Source organism: Coturnix japonica, chromosome 1, assembly GCF_001577835.2.
Source record: "Coturnix japonica isolate 7356 chromosome 1, Coturnix japonica 2.1, whole genome shotgun sequence".
Taxonomy (NCBI): Eukaryota; Metazoa; Chordata; class Aves; order Galliformes; family Phasianidae; genus Coturnix; species Coturnix japonica.
In genome coordinates, this window is record NC_029516.1 from 99,120,581 (window position 1) to 99,141,472 (window position 20,892).

The 20,892-nt window shown below is 41.1% G+C and overlaps 2 protein-coding genes across 5 annotated transcripts in view; one reads left to right on the forward strand and one right to left on the reverse strand.

The window, feature by feature from the left end:
* The window catches only part of HSF2BP (heat shock transcription factor 2 binding protein), a 32,428-nt gene extending 31,422 nt beyond the window's left edge, over positions 1 to 1,006 (reverse strand). For all 4 annotated transcript variants that reach the window (XM_015883706.2, XM_015883688.2, XM_015883680.2 and 1 more), the window contains exon 1: positions 872 to 1,006. In XM_015883706.2, the coding sequence (XP_015739192.1) occupies positions 872 to 979 (108 nt within the window). In that variant the 5' untranslated portion in view covers positions 980 to 1,006. The remainder of the gene's footprint in view (positions 1 to 871) is intronic.
* Positions 999 to 19,699, forward strand: RRP1B (ribosomal RNA processing 1B). Its single transcript, XM_015883667.1, has 16 exons — positions 999 to 1,213; positions 2,429 to 2,511; positions 3,109 to 3,166; positions 4,037 to 4,122; positions 4,766 to 4,827; positions 6,217 to 6,346; positions 7,979 to 8,043; positions 8,563 to 8,726; positions 9,120 to 9,214; positions 9,923 to 10,020; positions 10,443 to 10,462; positions 10,867 to 10,992; positions 12,091 to 12,818; positions 14,946 to 15,092; positions 15,314 to 15,380; positions 16,393 to 19,699. Exons 1-16 carry the CDS (start codon positions 1,081 to 1,083, stop codon positions 16,581 to 16,583), a joined length of 2,253 nt encoding a protein of 750 aa, XP_015739153.1. The 5' UTR covers positions 999 to 1,080; the 3' UTR covers positions 16,584 to 19,699.
* Positions 19,700 to 20,892: the final 1,193 nt, after the last annotated feature.

A 20,892-nucleotide genomic window follows, 5' to 3' on the forward strand; every position in this document is an offset into this window, starting at 1 on the left:
TCTGTTTTTTTCATCTAAAACGTGTGCCATGTACCTCAGAAAGCTGTAAGGATTAACATCCTCACGTCTGAAAATGTGAACAGTTATTCATAACAGTAATTCAATCCCAAATCAACACAAGAAGAGAGGAGGTGGATGCCCCATCCCTAGAGATGCTCAAGGTTAGGCTGGACTAGACTCTGAGCAACCCAATGTAGCTGTAGGTGCCCCTGTTCATTGCACGGAAGTTTTGCTAGATGACCTTTAAAGGGTCTCTCCTAACTAAAATGACTCTCTGAAATGTATTTACTAATTTCTTCTTGCGCCAAGATACTGCTAAGAAATAACTTATGAATAACTGCTGCTATTGAATAACTATGAATAACTAGTAACAAAGATTTCATTTCCAAGCAGTTTAAATTTTAGGGAATGGCATAGGTCTCAGAAATTGAGGTCCTTGACATACTATATCACCTCCTTTCAGACAGATGAGTGTGCTAGTGAATACAAGAAACCACTGCCTCAAGGCACAGCCATCTCCTGTCCAGCCATCCATGACAAACTCAGGTCATTAAGGAATCACAGACTCATTAAGGTTAGAAAAGACCACTATGATCACCTCATCCAACCATCAACCCATCGTCACCACGTCCATCAGTGCCACAATCACCCTTTCCTTGAACACCTCCAGGGACGATGACTCCGCCATTCCCTGGGCAGCCTGTGCCAGTACCTCACCATTCCTTCTCTGAAGGAACTTCTAATCTCCAGCCTCAACCTGCTTTGGCACTACCTGAAGCCATTCCCTCTCATCCTATCACTCTAATCTGGGAGAAGACGGCGTTTCCCCTCAGCCCTCAGGTAGATCCCGCCCTCCAGCCGGGCTCTCTACCTGCAGTTCACCCGCGTGCCCCGCGCAGCGCCGCATAGCACCGAGCCCCGCCCGGCGGCTGGGCGGGAACGACAGGGGAGGGCGTGAGGCGGGAACGAGGGCTGCCATCCTCCGCCCTGACCGGTGAATACGTCAGAGAAATGAGACGGAGACGTTACTAACGTGCGCCAGGGAGTCGGTGTGACGGTGTGGTGCGGTGCTGCCGGGCCATGGCTCCCGCCGCCCCGCAGGCTCCTGAGGTCCAGTTCGCGCAGCGGCTGGCAGCGAACGAGAAGCGGATCCGGGACCGAGCCGTGAAGAAACTGCGGGGCTACATCCGCCTCCGCACCCAGCAGCCGGGCGGTACGGGGCGGTACGGGGCACGTGTGGGGAGGGCCTACGCTGGGGTTAGCTTTGGGCATTTCCTATGCTGGATTTAGCATCTTTACGTTCATATTTCTTAGATCTCTATATTCAGTCTCACCACAAAGTGCAGATTATGGCCTCAAGTTGCTCCAGGGCAAGTTTAGGTTGGATATTAGGAAGAACTTACTTACAGAAAGGGTAGTTAGGTACTGGAATAGGCTCCCCAGGGAGGTGGTTGAATCGCCATCCCTGGATGTGTTTAAGAGCTGTTTGGATGTGGTGCTCAGGGATATGATTTAGTGGAGGGTTGTTAGAGTTAAGGTTCTGGTTAGGCTGCGGTTGGACTTGATGATCTTCGAGGTCTTTTCCAACCTGGGTAATTCTATGATTCTATGATTCCTCCCAGTTTGTGGAAACAGCCGGTCAGGTGGATGGGACTGCCCTTACTGGGAAATGAAGCTGCGTGTTCAATTAATGCCTTAAAATATCAGGAAACTACCATAGGGAAGTGGTCAGTTTGAATAAGAACCTTGAAAGAAATGTGATCTCTATCCAGAGAGATGCTGCTCACAGTCGGATGTGAGTGGGTGGGTCCAGGCTCTGTCCCTTCTCTCACTCAGGTGCACTGCTTGCACCTGAGCTCCCTAGGTTATTCATGCCTTCTTACCTGGTGCTTAACCATTGGTTCAGGCAGTGCCTTGGCAGTTTCATTGCACCTGGTAAAAGAAGAACATGCTATACTGGACTGGTAATGGAAGGGTTACACTTTCTTCTGTGTTTTAGTATCTTGCATAAAGACATTGGTTAAAAAACAAGCAAACAACAACAAAAAGCACAAGTGAGCTATACTCAAGGTTTTGTACCCTACACCTCTTTCAAAATTAGGTATGTTGTCCCTGTCTCAGACTCAATGCTAGCAATATACCAGAGGGAATGATGCTTAGCTGGCAGATTTACCTTAGTGTTCATCTCTAATTTCTTTGAAGTCTTTGTTACTTTGGCACATAATAAAATCTTAAAGGCGTGAAGTCATTGAACTATCCCAAGTGGCTTTCCAGTCAGTCTGCTTATTGTAGAATTCAGTGTTTGCCCATAAGAATATGACAAAGAGAAAGAAACAAATGGAAAATAGAGGGAAGTGGGGAAGAAGGAGAACGTTTTGGTGGAAGTGTGGGATGATTCTTTTTCATTCACACTTATTCTGTGTCATAGGTGGCTTCAGCCAGGAAGAACTGCTAAAGATATGGAAGGGACTGTTCTATTGTATGTGGATGCAGGATAAACCACTGCTACAGGTATGGTACCGGTTTTATGTTTGTCTGAGTGGGTCCCTTCTAAAATGTACTGTGAGGACATACTACTTTAGAATAGTGAAAATAACTTCAGTAAGTCTTATTCACTTTTCTGTCTTGCCTTGACAGTGGCACGTTCAGTAGTGTTAACTAACTTGGTGAGATTCTGGTTTGGGAGTAGAAATCTTGGTAACTTCACTTAGTCAGGTTTCAAATCACTTGTCTGTTCACCTGAACAATGTCGTATCTCATAAATAGTACAGAGTTGTACCTACATTTAAGGTACACAAGAAGAGTACCCCAGAAGTTTTATATCACGTGTTAATTCAGATACGTTGGATTATTCTTTTCCTAATTCAGTCTTGCTGTCAAAAGGGTGATTTTTGCAGGACACTGGTAAAACAGGGTTTTATAGCCTTGAATTTTCCCTTGTAACTAATTTAATCCCCATGAAAGAACAACTATGGTACTAAAGCAGTTGTTAAGAGAATGTTTTTTGAGGGATGTTTCTTCATATTTCTAGCTGTTTTCTGGTTGAATGCGTAGTAAGGAGTCCAAGCTCTGAAATACACTACACTAACTGTGTTTATTTACTTTTAGGAGGAACTTGCAAATAACATTTCACAACTGATCCATGTGATTCAGAATACAGAGGCTCGTAAGTACTATTTAAGTATCTGACTCTTCTCAAGGTGCTTTAATATTTGGTAGTTTTGAGCATACTTTCACAGTCACACAGAATCACAGAATGACCCGGGTTGGAAGGGACCTCAAGGATCATGTAGTTCCAACCCCCCTGCCTGGCAGGGCCACCAATTACTAGATCAGGTTGCCAGGGCCCGGTCCAACCTGGTCTTGAACACCTCCAAGGACGGGGCACAGTCCTGGAATAGAGAGATATGGATCATAGCTTTGTTTTTCCTTTGCTGGCTGTCCAGTTGGTATGTGTGATTGCATTTAGGAAAGTATCTGACCCTGAATCAGATGCAGTTTATTTCTGGTTTTTGCAGGGGAAAGGGTTGTCCCTCCAGTGTAAGAAAGGTGTAATTTTTGCAGGGTGAATGGTAGGAGAAAAAACTTAACCCCCTACATTGCTGCTCTGTGTATTTCCTACTCAAACGCAACCTTGTTTCATGAGCTGTTAAGCACAAAATATACAAAATCTTCTTGAAATGCAGTGCTCAGTCAGTGCCTAAACTAGCGTGAGTAGAAATGAGTGCTCAAACGTGTGCGTACGTACCTGAAAATTTATAGGTACAAAACTCAGTCTCCATAATTTTGTTATTTCAACTGTCACTGTAATTGCACTTGTCTTTAAAAGTAGCTGTGTGCCATTTGTTGCCTTGTTTAGAGGATTTGGACCTGTCTAAAGCCTGTCTTCCCTCAGGTCTACCTCAGTCACTGGGCAAATCCCTAGGGAAATGCAGTCTTCCTTCACCTTGAAGTGATTTCTTGAGCTTTTTAGGTTAACAGAACAAAGCTGTGTGCCACACAAGCAGTTACGAATCGTTTTTTTATTCTTTTGCAGAACACTTGTTTATTAAAACATTCTGGCAGACTATGAGCCGTGAATGGAATGGAATAGACAACCTACGTCTCGATAAGTACTATATGGTAATATTAACTATATTGTATCTCTTTTTCTTATATGTGTAGAAGATGATGGTGTGCTGGAAGGCAGCATCCAGCATATGCATTTATGTATGTTTTAAGAGAAGGCAAGTGACTATTTTCATTATTCATTGCAAATTTTTTTCATTTTCATTTCAAATGAAGTAATTGCAGGCATATTTGTTGCCGTTGTTTGTTTCTCAATGTTTGAAGAAAGAAGGTGCTTCAGTGTCCGAATCAGGTTAATGTATTTGTTTTACACATGGCTATCTCTTAGGGAAAGGTTCCAGTCAATTACATGATTATTGTTATAATGTCTTCACTGTTGCCTCCAACTTGTTCAGGTCATTGGGGTTTTTAGATCTTCCAGCACGTAATAAAGAAATCAGGGTGATGGAGCTGGGGAAAGCTGTACAGTAGAGGCGGTCACTGATTTTACTGGGCTTGAGATGTGAAAATACTTTATTGTCATTTGAAGCTCATTGCACATTGCTTGACATGATAGACAAGTCTATCAGAATGTTCGTGGGAGGAAGCTTTCCATCTTGTGCCATGAAGAGCTTTACTAACAATTCTATTCCTGTTACGGTTGCTCTGACTCTTCTCCATTTTCATGAACGCCTGTAACAGATTTTGTACTTTGCAGCTAATCCGTATGATTTTGAGGCAATCCTTTGAAGTGCTGAAAAGAAATGGCTGGGATGAAAGGTAAGCAGATTTCTGAATGTAATTGCGTTGTAGGGAAGGTACCCACTTTATTTCTGTAAAATATGCTTTCATTTAATAGATCCTTTTTCTCTGCAGATAGCACCACCATGAAGCCTCAGCTCTAAGTCTTATTTGCTTTCTGTATCAGTTACAGTATGTAGTTTAGAAAGGAGTCTTGATGCATGAGACTTTCAAATATATAATGCAGTTTGCCGGATCTTATTTATCTAGCCAGGAGAACTAGCACTGAATTATCATCCATGGAGAGATTAGAATGAGTTGGCATCATAAAAAAAAACAGAGAATGAACTTGTTATTTATTCAATTTACTCACAGTGACTTGCTTTCTATAAGACAGATCTGGAAGCTCTCCTTGTTGTATGCAACAGGATGCCAGTTTACATTCAGGATTTTGTTTATGTTTCTCCCATATGCCATAAAGTGAAGCTGGTTGCAGTTGTACTGTTCTATTTAGAGTCCTTCTGCCACTTGTAAGCTTGTTCTGCATTTAAGCTGTTGGCAGTATTTGAAGTCTTGATTTAAAGCGGTAGCCTAGTATTATGTTTATCCTTTCTCTCTCTTACCTTCTGGAGTGTGGATGCATACAGGCGTAATTTCACAGAAATAGAAAATGGGAATGTAAAGAAAATAGGAATGTACCTGTCAGCCCCTCTATTTTATCTTAGTTTTATATTTGGTAAATGCCCACGGGTCACTATTTTACTCTAAGGGATGGTTAATAGTATGCTTTAATGAGAAACACCGACCCTGGGGGTGTTCAAGGAGCAATTGGGTATTATGTTGAGAGATATGGTTTAGTGGGAGCTATTGGTAATAGGTGAACGGTTGGACTTCATGATCTTTTAGGTCTTTTCCAGCCTTGGTGATTCTGTAATTCTAAAATAAAGCGTGAACAATGGAAATGAGTTCAAGAGGGATCAGTGTTAAATGTAATTATTGGATGTACGCCGAAATGAAAGAGATCTCGTAAAATGAGGAACGGGAGATGTCACTCATCAAGGATGAGAGCCGGGTCTACAGGAATGGCTTGTTCAAAACATCCATCAGTCATATAGCATAATAAAGTTCAGTCCATATTCAAGTGAATTTTAAAACTGTGAATTCCACCATAGCAAACTGTGGTGAGCAGATTGTGTGATGTGCCAAAATTCTGTAGGCTGCAAGAAGTTCCAATTGTATGTGGATTTTTTTAAATTGTTTTTCTAAGATGTGAAAACCCTTCATAGAATTTGTTTCTTGTGTTGAACACTCACCTCAAGAACTGGTAAAACTGTGGACGACTGGAGTCTCTTTTCAAAGCAAACAGAACCTGAACAATTGACTATTAACATCTTGCTCTTTTTTTCCCCTCTTTTTCTTTCCTTGTAGCCTAAGAGAACTGCTACTGCAGCTCCTAATGAAAGAAGTCATGGACCCAGACAGCAACACTCCCAGAGGAATCAAGTTCCATTTCATTGATATCTATCTGCAAGAATTGGCAAAAGTTGGTGCAAAGGAGGTTAGAAAATACATTGTATTCCTGGTTGATGTCAGTATAGCACAGAGAACCTTAAAAGGAATATGATTTTTTTTTTTTACGTTATATATGTTTAACAGTTTTAAATATAACATAGCAACATTGAATGAGCATGAAGCAGTCCGCTCTTGGCTGTTTCTATAATGCCCGTACATAGAGGAAGAAAGTAAGGTGTCAAAGTTACCTGTTGTTTTTTCATTGTTAGCTTTGGACCTGTGCTGTGAGCAAGTTACCCTTTACATTTAGTTGCTCATTTTGATGGTGACATGGGTCTGTCTTCAGCCCTTCAGAGGAGGGCTACGAAGCTGGTGAGGGGTCTGGAGCACAGGCCTTACGAGGAGCGGCTGAGGGAGCTGGGATTGTTCAGCCTGGAGAAGAGGAGGCTCAGGGGAGTCCTTATAACTCTCTATAACTTCCTGAAGAGGTGTTGTAGTGAGCTGGGGGTTGGCCTCTTCTCTTGTGTAATCAGTGATAGAACTAGAGGGAATGGTTTTAAGCTGCACCAAGGGAGATCCAGGCTGGACATTAGGAAGTATTACTTCTTGGAAAGGGTAGTCAGGCACTGGAATGAACTGCCCAGAGAGGTGGTGGAGTCACCGACCATGGGAGTGTTCAAGAAACGTTTGGATGTGATGTATGGAATATGATTTATCCGGGAAGTATTGGCAATGGTTGGACCAGATGATCTTCTAGGTCTTTTCCAACCTTGATAATACTGTGATGCTGTGATACTGTCTTTGCTGTGGATTGCTTGCTCTTTCAGTGCTGCAATTTTGCAGTAACTAAAAGGCTGTTGCTGCACCTGTCACTGCTGAACTTCTTCCAAACTGTATTTTTCCTGTTACTCCACTAGGGTGAGCTGCCTGCTGCCCCATGCTTAGTTCTAGGTTTTGTGCGCGTTTTCCTCCTTGTGTTTTTAATCTGATACTTAGCATAGCAATGGAGGAGACAGCAGCTTTTAATTCGTATTCTTTGTAGTCGTCGTTGCATATAGTCTTGCCTCCCACTTTTATTGTTCTAGACTGTAGAGTGTGAGAGACCGGTCAGCACTTGGAGCCTATATGATATCTGTAGCTCCATAGTGACAGCCCCACAAATAGCCATCAAGGGGATTTAGTCTTAAAGACTGCTTGAAGTTACAGATGGTAAATTGAGTTTAGGAAAGTGGTACTTCAGTAGTACTGTAGTTCAATAATACTTTAATAGTACTGTAGCTGACAGATGTGGTCTGGGCTGGCAGGTTAAAAGAAACCCAGATCGTATCCATGTCACAGTCCTTCTTCATGAATGTACACCACGCTACCTAAGGTTTCTGCATCACATTTTTCCATTTCTGAGATATGAAGCCTCGCTTATTATATATTTCTCCTCAGTAAGTTAAAGTTTGCAAAGCTGTTAGCATTTTTAGAATGCTTCCAAAGAATATTTGGAAGTTAGTGGTAGCAGTGATAACATTACTGGATGTTCCTGTCAGTTGGAACTAGAGAGTATGCTGAAAGACACTGGCACAGCTTCTTAAAGGTGATCCCATCACACACACACACCAGATATTCAAGGAATTTGAATGCATGTATGTTTACTGTGCTGACTGCTTTTTCCTTTCTAACCATACAGCTCACAGCAGACCAGAGTCTCAAGTTCATTGAGCCTTTCTGCAATTTCGTCGCCAAATCTAAGGAGTAAGTTTAATGAAAGAATAAATATTTCTTAAGAATTAAGACATTCTGCATTGCCCTGCCGTGTCTGAATAAACAAGGAAAGCCTTGGCGTAACTTCAGAGTGTAGAGAAAGAAGGGTATTTTACTTTGTGCATAATCACTTGAGGATAACTTATGTTTATAAAATTTATAAGTGATCTTTATACACTTATAAAAAAACATGTCAACCTCGGTTGGTTTTGTTTTTAACATGCATAGAACAAGAGAGTAGGTTGGACTGTTTGAGCAATGTAATGTAAAGCAGCATGTAAACATTGTGAAATCTGGGAGGAGAACATTAGCAAAGCACCTTCTAGGTGTGATTATTTGGGTGTTAAGGACTGCTTTTTAGAAATGAATAGGGTGACTTTTCCCATCTGTAGAGCTAGTTGCTCTTCATTTTTGTTCCTTATTACTTGTTTTCCTTGTGTCCTCCAAATTTCCACAGAAGAAAGCATGCTTCTGCTTCTCAACTCTCATTCCTGCTCTCTTTTAATACAGTCCTTCTGTGATGCACGCTGTAGCCAGTGGTATCTTTGAGATCATTGTGGATCAGTCCCCGTATGCCATTGAAGACCTAATGAAAGAACTGGAAAGCAGCAGTGATGAGGAAGATGTGTCTGAAGATGATGAACAGGGAAAGAAAGAGATGCTTAAAACCAAAGGTGAGGACAAAGTTAGGAGTGTCCTTTCTATTAGACCAGATTACAGCAGCTTTGTACAATAGTGCTAGATAATTCAGTCTGGCCTTTGGCTCTTGGGTACTCAGAACTTTTTAAAAGACAATGTGGTTTTGGCATTCTGTGGGAGCTAAATGGGGGAAAAAAAAGAGACATATCCATCAGGTTTTTGATTCATGTAGTTTTCATGGGTTCTCAGACAATGCCATCATTGTGTATTGCATAATGGTGACCTAGGGCAGTTAAAGCGGGACAGACTTACAAGGTGGTGTGAAGAAAATTGCTGCTGGTGTTCTGCTATATGAGAGTAGAGCTTGGTGTCTGTTTTTACAAACTAAACATTAATATTCAGTGTTTTGGTTTTATTTTTAATGACAGCAAACAGACGTTCGTCAGAAAAATCAGCACAGAGTGCTGAAGAAACAGAGGATATACATGAAAATGCTGATGATAGCATCGGGCCTGTTCTTCAGGTTTGTGGCTTGCTTTCTTCATTAGCAGTATCCCCTCTGTGGTTTCTGTTGTTGTTTTATTTCAACATGTACAGAAATAAAAAGTGTGAATCAGATAAACATGTTATAACATTTTAATCCTCTTCCCCAATTCCTTCTTTCCCCTCTACTGTATCTTCTTTCTTTTGCTCGTACTTTCCTTTTTCAGAAGTTCAGAAATGTGTGGTAGAAGCCAAATCATTGTGGATGGTCAAGAAGTCACCATAAGTTTTTATTGACACTAAGAGCAAAAGTAGGAGAGTAGCATGTTACCGTTTGTTTTCTAGGCCTACTTCCAATGCAGTGTGGTGGTTTTTAAGGATGCACCAATGGTGCACATTCAGGCAGATAATCTTCACCCACTGTAGCTCTCAAGCAAGAAATGGCTTACTTTAAATCTAGTCCTTAACTAAATATCTAGGGGAGTTCTGAACTCGGTTGGCTTTTCTCATCAATAGGAATTAAGGTTAGAAATGTTTCAGGAAATGATGCTGAGTTCAAATACCTGTAATAGTGAGTAGAAATGTGTGAAGAGGGCGTACATTCCAACAGGAAATTATTTGGGGTTTAAAGGAAATCGGTGTTTAAAATGTGTGTCTGGTTCTTGAATAGTTGTTAGTGTTAGTCTCATTGGGTTATCTTGCATGAGATGTTCACTAAGAAAAGCCATATTGTGCTTTCCTCCAACAGTTTGATTATAAGGCTGTTGCTGACAAACTCTTTGAACTGGCAAGCAAGAAAAATACACCTGCCCATAACAGGAAGCGTCTGTACAAGCTGGTCAAAAAGTGAGTTTTGCTGAAATACACATTATATGTGCTATCTTGTCCTAAATTCTTTACGTTCCCCTCACCCTCCTGTTCTGGTGACAGTGTCACAAAGGAAAGTTCACCTGGCAAGTGCCCAAAGCATGTGCCGCTGTTCCTCGTTGGTAGCTGTGATCTGTATGCACTGGGTGGCTGTGTCTTGCAGAATGTCACATTTAGTTATATGTGACACAAATTACTATTACAGGAGCATTAAACTGCTCTTTTCTCAAGACTTTCCATTTTGGTCTGGAGTAAGCATTTTGTTGTTTCATTTGTAAAATCATTTCTATTTCAACAGAACTATAATGAGTACAGTGACACTATGCTACTTGCGTTGCAATTGGTTCTAAATGAGTAACGATGATTTGTTTTTCCTTCTCTCTCTTCCTCCTTACCTACAGGTTCCAGGATTTAGCAGAAGGTAAGGACTGAGCAGCATACAGAAAGAATTTCTTGCCGTTAGACAATATATAATGAACCCCATGCAATGTGTATTGCAAATCTTTGTTTTGTTTTGTTTTTTTAAGATGCTTTTCAAGGATACTCCAGTGTTGTGGGTTTTTTCCTTTAACTTCCCTAAGACTAATTGCATGTTCTTGGTGAAGTCACCAAATCCCCTTCACAATTTCGACAACCCTGTCCTTTGTCCTTAAATAAAAGATTGTTATTTTTACTCAATCAAATAGGAATCATTGGTAGGATGTTGTTTCGAGTTGAATGGGTAACAATGAGTTGATCTCCTTTCTGTACGTGTTATGCTGTATATAAACAGCAACATAGAAAATAGCGGTGCTTTTCAGATACCTTATCCTTTCCCCTCAACAGGAATCTTCCCCCAAGATATCCCGGAAGATGTTTCTACAGATGAAGATGATGATATGTTCAGCAGAAGAAGGCGAAAGAAAAAAGTTGTCAAACCTTCAGAGAAAAGCAGCTTGGAAAAAGTAAAAGGTAAGACAAGATCAATCTTTCTAAGAGAGATGATCTATGATCACTTGTCCAATAATGCGAAGTGTTGGATACTGCAATACTGAAGAAGGCATAAACTGTTGTTGAGAGCGCACTGATTTGTGTTGCAATGAAGGTTAAAAGTGAAATTAAGCTCTGTTTGATAGTGATGGGAATTTTGTTTCTCTTTTGTGAGGTAAAGATCGCCTCAGTTTTGATCGAAAGCAGAACTGAAAGCAGTTGTTTGCATTGCTCCACTGAGCAGTTCACTTACTGTAGAAAAACAGAAACGTGTCAGTGTTTCTGGAAAAGGATATCAGAATATAGGAATTTGGTGGAGCTTCTGGATAGGTGAAGAAAGCTCCTAAGAAGCAGAAACAAGTCTATAGCAGCGTGTCTAATACTGACTTGGGCAAAGCTGAATCATACCAAAAATACCTTGCTAAAGTACTGAACCCCTGAGTTGCCCTTCTGGGATTAACAGGTAGATAATAACTCTTTCTAATGTTGTTTCTATACAAAATATTCTTCCCACGTGAAATAGCTTATATAATGGAATAGTCAGCTGTGACAAGGCAAGATCAGCAAAATATTAATTAGGCTAGGAGCTAAGGGAATGTGATGTCCTGATCAGCTGTAGCAGTAAAACAAGAAAAGATTATGTCTATTAGGAGAAAATAAATAAAGAAAAGAACTAATCTTTTTTATTTTTTTAAACTCATTTGCTGTATGTACCCTTTTGTTTCACATTTGTGTTGTATGGCATTCCTTTTGGAGTAGGCTCAGGAAAGGATGAATGTATGGGAAACTGGTAATCATAGCCTGAAGCTCTGATTAGTCAGCTGAGGCAAGTGTTGGATCAGCTGTGGGAGCACAGGTGAGGGTAATTCAGCTGTGCTCCTGGAAGGGGTGGAGCTTGACTCCACCTCCTCTAGACCTCATTTAAGGGCTGACCACCACTAAGGCAGCATCTCTTTGAGATTGCTCCTTAGTGGAGATTGCCTCAGCATTTCCCAGGAAAGGCATCCATATTGGTGAGTTTTTCCTCATAAATAACCTTTTGAATATTCGTTACCATCTTTGCATCATTCCACCTTACAGATGAACAAGAGACATCAAGTGCAAAAGAGACATCAGTACCACAGAAGAGGAGGAAAAAAAGGAAGAGAAGGGAGAGCCCACGTGCTGATTCTGGAACAACTGATGGAAATTCTGAGGAGGGAATAGCTGAAACATCTGGATCTGTTAAATGTAACGTGGGAAAAATGCCAGAAAATAATAAGATAAAGAAGAAAAAGAAATTGGTAGTTAATGAGGCAAATGAGATCAGAAATGCAGTAAGTGACACCAGAGATAAGCACAGCATCTCCACACCGAGTGGTCAGAATGACACAGAACAGAGTAAAAAGATTCAGTCAGAGAAAATGAAACCAGAAGTGCAGAATGTTCTTGGAAAGCTGGAGTGTCAAAATGGTCCAGCTAATGCCAAAAAAGCAGAGGATGTCAACCCATCTGTCGCACCATTAATTCCCAAGGCTGGGAAGAAGAAACTAAAAGCAGGGTCTGCCTTGGTCAATGGGGAGAACTTTTTGCAGCAGACAGACTTGAAATCCAACAAGGAGGGCCCACTGCCAAGGGCTGTGGACTCTGGATCTGAACCCTCTGGAAAGGTCAAATTGAAGAAGACAAAGCTGGTTGCTTTGGAAGGGATCGAGGTCTCCAACCAGAAAGCAGCAATCTTGAAAAAGAAGAGGAAAGTTAAAGAGGTGCTAAATTCTGTTGAAACCAATGGAATTCTGGAGACTGCATGCAAGAAAAGCAGAAAGGAGGTATGTAGATCTATTTCTTTCTTTTTTTTCCCCCTCCCTTTTGTTTCTTCACAAGCTTCCAGGCTGCTTTTTACATCTGGCCTGTACAGTTACTAAAAGGACCAGTTTCCCAAAAATCCTCTCACTCCTGCTACATTCTTAAACCTTCTCACACTATTACATTAGATCCTATGCCAGCTACCCCTGTGAAAGTATTCATGTGACTGAGACTTGGTTAGTTAGGATGTGGAGCAGTCTTTGCTGTTGGCTAGGGTAGTTTGTTTGATTTTGATTTCCCCTTTGACTTAATTATTGATTTGCACTGGGTCTCTGGACAGGCATGTTTGCAACCTTGGCATATCTCGGCGAAAGGATGGGAATGCCGAGATGGAACGCTTATTTCAGCAGCAATACTGTATACTTGGATTAGTATAAGCTCCTTGTGATATTGCCTTCAGTAACTCCAATCATGGCTTCTTTTGCTAACTCACTTCTGCACCTTGTTAGTGCTATGCAGAAAAGAGTGAACAGATGGTACGGCACTGGGAATTTCAGTGTCATCAGTGGTTGCACGATCACTTTTGAGAATGATGTAGTTTCTCATAAAGGTCAGGCTGGATTTTTGCTGGGAAGGTCTGACTGTACTGTTCTTACTACGTGCAGTTTTGCAATTTGGGAACAAGTTCGTTTTTCCCCCTCTACCTCCCATTCCCATTTTCTTTTGGCGGTGAAGGTAGATTTCAGCAATTTGAGAGTCCAAAAGTGTTTTGCACTGTACGTTTTTGGGGGCATTGTAGAAAGATAGTATTATTCTGCTCCTCGCCTCTGAAATCCTTTTAACCATTCATTTTCTGTGTGGACATTTACCCTTAAGCATTTATGGGCTCAAGCGTATTATTGGAAGTCTTGCTGACATTACTACTTCAAAGGATAGAAAATTCATAAACCATCAGTTAAATTTGGTATACAAAACTCAGTCTTCCTCTGATTAACTACAGCACGTTAGTAGCCTGTTAGCTCATTTCTGTTTGACTTAAATGTCTAATTAAAAAAAAGTATCTGATCAGTTAAGTGCTCCTGCTGGCTGTACTATTTCTGATATAAGCCAGGATGCCATTCGCTTTCTCTGCCACCTGGGTGCACAACTGGGACAGGACAAGGGGTAATGGATGAAAGTACAGCATAGGAAGTTCCACATGAATGTGCGGAAGAACTTTTTACGGTGAGGGTGATGGAGCACTGGAAACAGGCTGCCCAGCGGAGGTGGTGGAGTCTCCTTCTCTGGAGATATTCAAGACCCGCCTGGACGCCTACCTGTGTGACATGGTGTAGGGAGCCTGCTTTGGCAGGGGGTTGGACTCGATGATCTCTAGAGGTCCCTTCCAACCCTACCATTCTGTTGATCTGTGGCTCATGTTATGCCAAGAATCAACCAGCATCCCCAGATCTGTTTCCTGAGAACAGCCTTCTAGCCATTCTGCCCCAAACCTGTAGCACTGCAGGGGGGTTGTTGTGACCAAAGTGCAGGACCTGACACCTGGTCGTGTTGAACTTCATCCCATTCACCTCAGTCTATTTTATTCCAACCCCTCTGGCATGGGCAGGTTTCCTAATGGCAACACTCACGGTGAAACTGAGGGGAGGGCAGCAGACTAGTAGCAAATTATACTTGCTGGATTTCTCAAGTGTACACAGACACCATATTTGACTTGTTGTTTCGTCTCCATGTCAGCCTAAAGCTGAGTTTGTTCTTTAAAAGCCGAGTTTGTTCATTACTTACATATCTGATCCTCTCAGAGGTACTGTGGAAGAGTTGAATTGGTTGAAAGGCGGCAGCACCATGCACAAAAAGGTGAAAGCTTTGTTTGTGTTCTGATGAGCCAGGCGAAAGTTTCACAGGGTCCTTTTTCTTTGATATGCAGTGAGTTTGTGTTCCAGCACGCAAGTTGCTTAGGGTTGTGTTTTCAGTCATGATAACTCTAAGTGCTAATCAGGATGATTGGCTCATGTGAGTACCAGACATCTCCCTCTGAGCTTTGGCAGCATTTATAGAACCGTGCTTGGTAAGCTCTGTGCTCTGATCATTATACTAGGTATTGATTAGCTACAATTCTTCTGTACTGAGGACTTTTTCCCTTCTGTGTGTAGGAAAGCAGCCCTGCTCTGTCGCCACTGAAGAAAAAGAAAGCAAAACAAGGGAGTGATTTCGTAAAGTTTGAAAAATCAACTGTACCAAAGGCATTAGTCTTCAGGAAGGCCAGAAGTACCATCTCCTCCACCAGAGCCTCCATTCCGGTAATGTGATTTCACCAATGGCAGCTAAATCTTGCTACCAGTCTCTTCTTGAAACACACCCAAACCAAGCACATACCCAAACCAAGCACATACCCTCACTCATGCTATCTAAACCAAGTGAGGGAATTAGGCTGCTTTGCATCAGTTTTGGTGGGATGTGGGTGAAAGGACTCATTTATTGCCTCAGAAGTCTTATCTTCTGTCTTTATTTTGCTTCACAGTTGAATAAACTGCAATCATCCAGCTCCAAAAAAGTCACCTTTGGTTTGAATAAAAACATGACTGCTGGTGAGTCTGATATATCTGTGTGGCACTCGCATGACACCAAAGAAGGGGGAGGCTGTACACGTTTGCACTCCAATGTTCCTTTCTCTCAAACAGGATTAGTCTGATCTCTTTTTGCCTCAGTATTTGTTAACAGTTCACTGACTAGTTTATAAACCATCTTCAAGTCCTTAACCAGAGGAGAAGGTGAAGCTGAGGATGTTCAGCCCAGCAGCTAGACTTGGGTGGTTCCATGGTGCTGCATTGTTGACTTGCAGGTCGAACCTAAGAGATTGAGAAGAGTGTAGTAGTGACAATCTCTCCTTCCTTATACAGGGTGCCTTTCAAGCACATGTATTTCATATTCTTTGGTGCTGGTTCTGTTTCTCAGGATAAAGGTTTTGGTGTTTGGATGAGCTCCGGCTGTATTACAGCAAAATTTCACTTTTATTTTGGCTGCCTCTGAGGCATTATAGTAATTAATAGGTGAATACCAGTCCCTCTCTGCATCCCACCTATAAGCAGACAGTGTTTTTCCTGTTAAAACTTCTGTGCCATGGAGCAAGGCATTTATTTGACTGAGTGTATTCACTTAACTACTTGTGTTACTTTGAGGTATGCTATAGGCCAAGTTCAAATAGTGGGATTTGATGTACACATTTATGTTAATGTAGCAGCTGCACAAAGAGAACAAAAATGCGTATCCACTACCAGAAGTGATAACCAGGAGTCTCTGGGAATATATGCTGATTAACTGTAAGAACAGAGACACTGGATTGTGGGATACATAAACACTTTGTTTCTGAGGGGTAGGCTAATTCTCTGGTAGCCTGTGGAACTGCAGGGAATGAAATGTTCACAGCCTTTCTGTGGATTGCAGTAAACCCCACTGTCAAAGAAACGCAGTTAAGAAATGCATTTCACCACCATCTCTGATAGACTTAAGGATCTAAGGCAAATTTCCAGGGCTGGACAATTCCAGTTAATTAATGAGTCCAGTAATTGTATTTCTTTTAATTCGCTTGTTTTTCAACAGAATTTAAAAAGACTGACAAAAGTATCTTGGTGAGCCCAGAAGGACCCTCTCGTGTCGCTTTCAATCCTGCACGGAAACCCCGTCATGGAGTTCTGAAGTCTCCTGCAGGTACCCCAGACAAAGAGCCTAAACTGAAGAAACCACTTATCGCACAAGCTAAGAAGAAAGCTACTGCTAGGGGATTCTTTTAAACCAATAGGCCTACTTTTGTACAGGACGTTTTGCTAAAATATAACATTCTCTGGAGGTATTTTGAACTTCTTTATTTTTTTAAGTTAATATGAATTGTATATACAAGATTCTGGTTGTGACCTGAGACATCACTATTTTAACAGCGCTTCAGCTGTATCTTGAAATATTTGTTTTGCCTATTAACTGAAAAGAAATAAAATCCAATCTCTACTCAGGTATAGTCTACAAAAATATGGTCACATAATTCCCAATAGCCTTTTACATTTAATTAAGGAATGGTGAGGGTTGCATTGTTCTAGGATGGGTTTGTTTGGTTTTTTTTTGAGCCAGTTTAAGAAACCTTGCACTTCATGCTGTTCAACTCTTTATGACAGGTCAGGGCTTGAAAGGAAAAAGACAACATAAATTTTAACTCCATTAGTTATTTGTCTATTTTAAAATCTTACCCCATCATTGGCAGCTTGTTTCTTCTGCAAATAACAATTACCTCATGTTTCTGCTTAACACGAGCTGGACTTGGGTAGCTTTACCCAACTAAGAAAGATTTTCCAGCAATTATATTTGTGTGGCTGCTCAATTGATGACTGATACAATAAATCTTCATAGTGGGTTTTCTGCTGAGTTGAGAACTCTCACTTCATTACTTTTGATAATAAAAGTGCCAAAGCTGACTTACACTTACCGTATGGTAAGCTGGCCTTTACTGTTATTCACATGAGAGAAATCGTTGATAATTCCAGCTGGTCTCCCCACCACTCCAGCTCCAGTGCTGACTTTCCTGGAGGTATCACAGGGATCCTAGATTTCTTTAGCAGCTGGTATCACCACATTTTACCAGAACAGATCTCATTCAGTGAATGAACCACTGGTTGTAGTAAAGCTAGATCAGCGTCGTGCATCCTTGGTTAGGATATGCCTCTTTCAGATCTTCAGTGCCTCCCAACACAGGGTAACACTTGATAGTCCAAACAGTTTTGTTTTGGCTTTGATGTTGAACCAGAAGATTTCTTTCTGTAATGTTTCCTTGTGTTACTTATACTTGGATTTGTTTGTTTTTTTTTTTAACTAATGTGCAGATTTTGATTTTTTTTTTATGGAACACTGTGTCCTTCTGTGAGAGACTGTTATCATATTTCAAGGGGGAACTACGAGGAAAGGGAGAACAATTAAAAATTGTTCTTTTAATATCTTTTTTCATACGATTGAAAGACATCAAATCTTTCAATTGAAAGTTTTGCTTTCAAGGCTCTGCAGCAGATCTTTACATAGAAGTTCAGCTTCAAAATACAACCTGGTGCCAGAACAGAACTTCATGAAATTTCCCACTGTTTATTTCCAGGATCCCCTGGGTTAGATGAAGTAGGGCTACTTCAGTACCTTGTGCGATGAGAACTAGTAAATGTTTTGCTAATTCAGTGAGCAGAGTTAAATTTTGTGGCATAATACATTTGCATTGCTGAATACTGCTTTTTACCAGTCTTTGGTGCTGACTGTCCTCTGCCAGAGTAGTCCCTGTATGCAACTGGATTGAAACCAGACTTTCATAGTTCTCCTGGATTTCTTCAAAAGCTTTCTGTGCTTGGGTGGTGGGTGCTGGTTCGTCTTGGTTGTTCGATTCTAACCATGACAGTTTTTTCACTAATTTTGTGGTATCGCCATCAGGATGTTAGGAAGTCTTTTTGCTCCTGTCTTTCCTCATTTAAAATGAAGGACCAAATTTCTTTCTTCCCATATATATTTTTTCCCCTCCTATTTCTCTCCTTTCCCCTCCTATTTCTCTCCTTTCTTCAGTAAAGAACTCTGGTGAATACATCTGAGAAAACTGATAGCATTTGCTGTTTGAACAGTTGTTGTTAACCTGTTTTTTAACATCTCATCGTATATATTAGCATAACACATCTTCTGACAAGACAATAAGTATGTTGTATGTTTATCTTGTGCTGTGTTTGAGAAGTCTTTTGTGGGATATGCATAAATGCATTTGTACGTGCGTGATTATCAATGCCATATGTTGAAGGTACCATATTCCTCCAAGGATATAGATGCTAACAGTCAGTTGGTGGATCTGGCGTGCTTAGAAAAGTCAAGCATTGCGATGCACTGGGGTTTCATGTTAGTTTTATTTTGTATATTACATATAACCTATTATGGAAATGTATTCAAAAGGTTGTCTGGATCTTTTTCAATAGGCTTTGGATCCTCTGAATGTGCTGCAAGCATTCTGTTGCTGGCATGACTAAATGTATCAGACAACAGTGGCAGTCAGGTTTTTTTATCTACACTTTTAATGATGTGATTGTATTGCAATTTATGCATGTAGTGTCTTGTGCTACGTCAGGGGAGAAAAAGTTTTATCAGTATGCATTTGGAATGCGTATTGTCTTCAGTGGTGTCTGGAATTTCATTCAGGTCAGCTTTACAAATATATCAGTGCAGCTCAATTAGCTTTGCTAGGTTAAATAATGGAAATTACCCCAGATATTGGTATAATGAAAATTCCAGTAAACACTGAATACAGATGTAAACAAAGGAGAAATAAGCAGAACATCTGAGATATTGACTGCACAGACATCATGGTTCTCTAAGGGGAGAGGTGTACCTGAAGGGGAAAAAAGGAAAAGAAGAACTGAGCTGACCTATGTGATGTCTTTCCATAGCTTTTTTTCATAGTATTTTTCCATCTCTGAAGCTGCCAATCATACTCTGAGTTAAAATTTAAGCTTGTGGCGTATCTTTTAAAGGACAGTATTTTTAAATGGCTATCTCTACGTTTCTGATACAAATCCAATCAACTTTGTATTTCTCATTCTCTAACAGTTTATAATCCCTTACAGCTTCAAGAGGACTCAAAAGCACAATTATCCAGTAACATAAGAAGTTGAAACTCTGTTTAAATTATTGGGCATGTAAGATCTTTTATAGTCTATCAAAGCTTTGTGACTTGGAAAGCTCCTAGTGCCCTTTTTTGTATTTCCTGTGCTTAGACTGACTACAGGTGGGAAAAAATTCTGTTGTCATTTATGTACCTCTGCAACAACATTATTAATGGAAATATGGTGTCTAAGCATTAGATCATTTAGTCTACTTCAATAAACCATCTTATTTTTTGTGGCCATTATGTTTCGGGTAAGTTTGTAGATGGAAATGGGAGGGTAGTGTCTTGGGACCTGCTTGAAAGTACAAAGAAGTTGTTCTTGCGTGTGTAGTGCTTTTTTCTCTTGCGTGAGTAACCAGTTCTGGTGAAGACTTTGACACAGTTAGGAGTGAGTGAGGCTGTGATAATGTACACATGTTTGCACATCTTGAACTGCTGACCTTTGGAATTGTCATAAAGTGGATAGCAGCTACAATTCACCAGGCTGTCTGTAAGGCCATAGAGTCACATACGAGAATAGGTAAGGCTGCTGCCCTTAATTCAACTGTAATCAGGAGCGGTTCAGTACCAGCCAGGGCCCGGACCTTATCACAGGCCTATGCGGTACCACTGGCCAGCAAACCATCCCATTGTGGAAACACCACTTTTGGGACTGCTACATACCTGTACAGAATGGGTTGGCATCCAGCTCCCGATTGCTGGAGGAGCAAAGAAAAGTTCTAGTGGCTTAACCTTTAGCATTTCACATTGTTCCACGAGGTACATGTAATGTGCTGTAACAGGCCATAGGCTAAATTGCACTTGTTCACATGTCCTCCAGATGTTTGCCTTGCAGAATAACAGCAAAGCCCTGCAAGGTTTGAATTCTGCTCACTGTGCATTTTTGACAGCGTGTAGAAGTTCCGCAATCTTGGAAACTGCCTCCTGTTAGCATTCCTGCAGTGTTTGTTACTGAGAAGCTGATAGTGTTTCTCCCTCTGCCTGACCTTCCATGAAGGCTCACAAGGCTAACCAGGCACTGAATGCCATATTCAACACAAAAATTAGCAGACAGAGTCAGAAACAAATAACAATAATTTTTATAAAGGAGGACTGCTCCCCAAAGTCCAGTAAGATTTTTGAGCGCACCATTTCTTAGTGCTTCTCCTTTTGAAGATGTTAGTTTGATCGAGGCTTGGTTGGACTCCCATCTTAACCATGCTCCGTGATCCTGCTTAGGAAATGATACAATCCTGAAATTGCTCTCACCGAGGGAACTTTGTTCTTTACAAAGTAATGTGTGTTTGAACAGAACCCCGGATTAAACGCTTCCTCTTTGATCCAGATTTGTGGAAAGGAAGTAGAAGTGCCAAGAACTGGGCTCCCGCAGGGAGCTGAATCCCACAGCCCTTTAATTTAGGGAGCAATCTCGTTCCAGCCTGCAGCTACATACC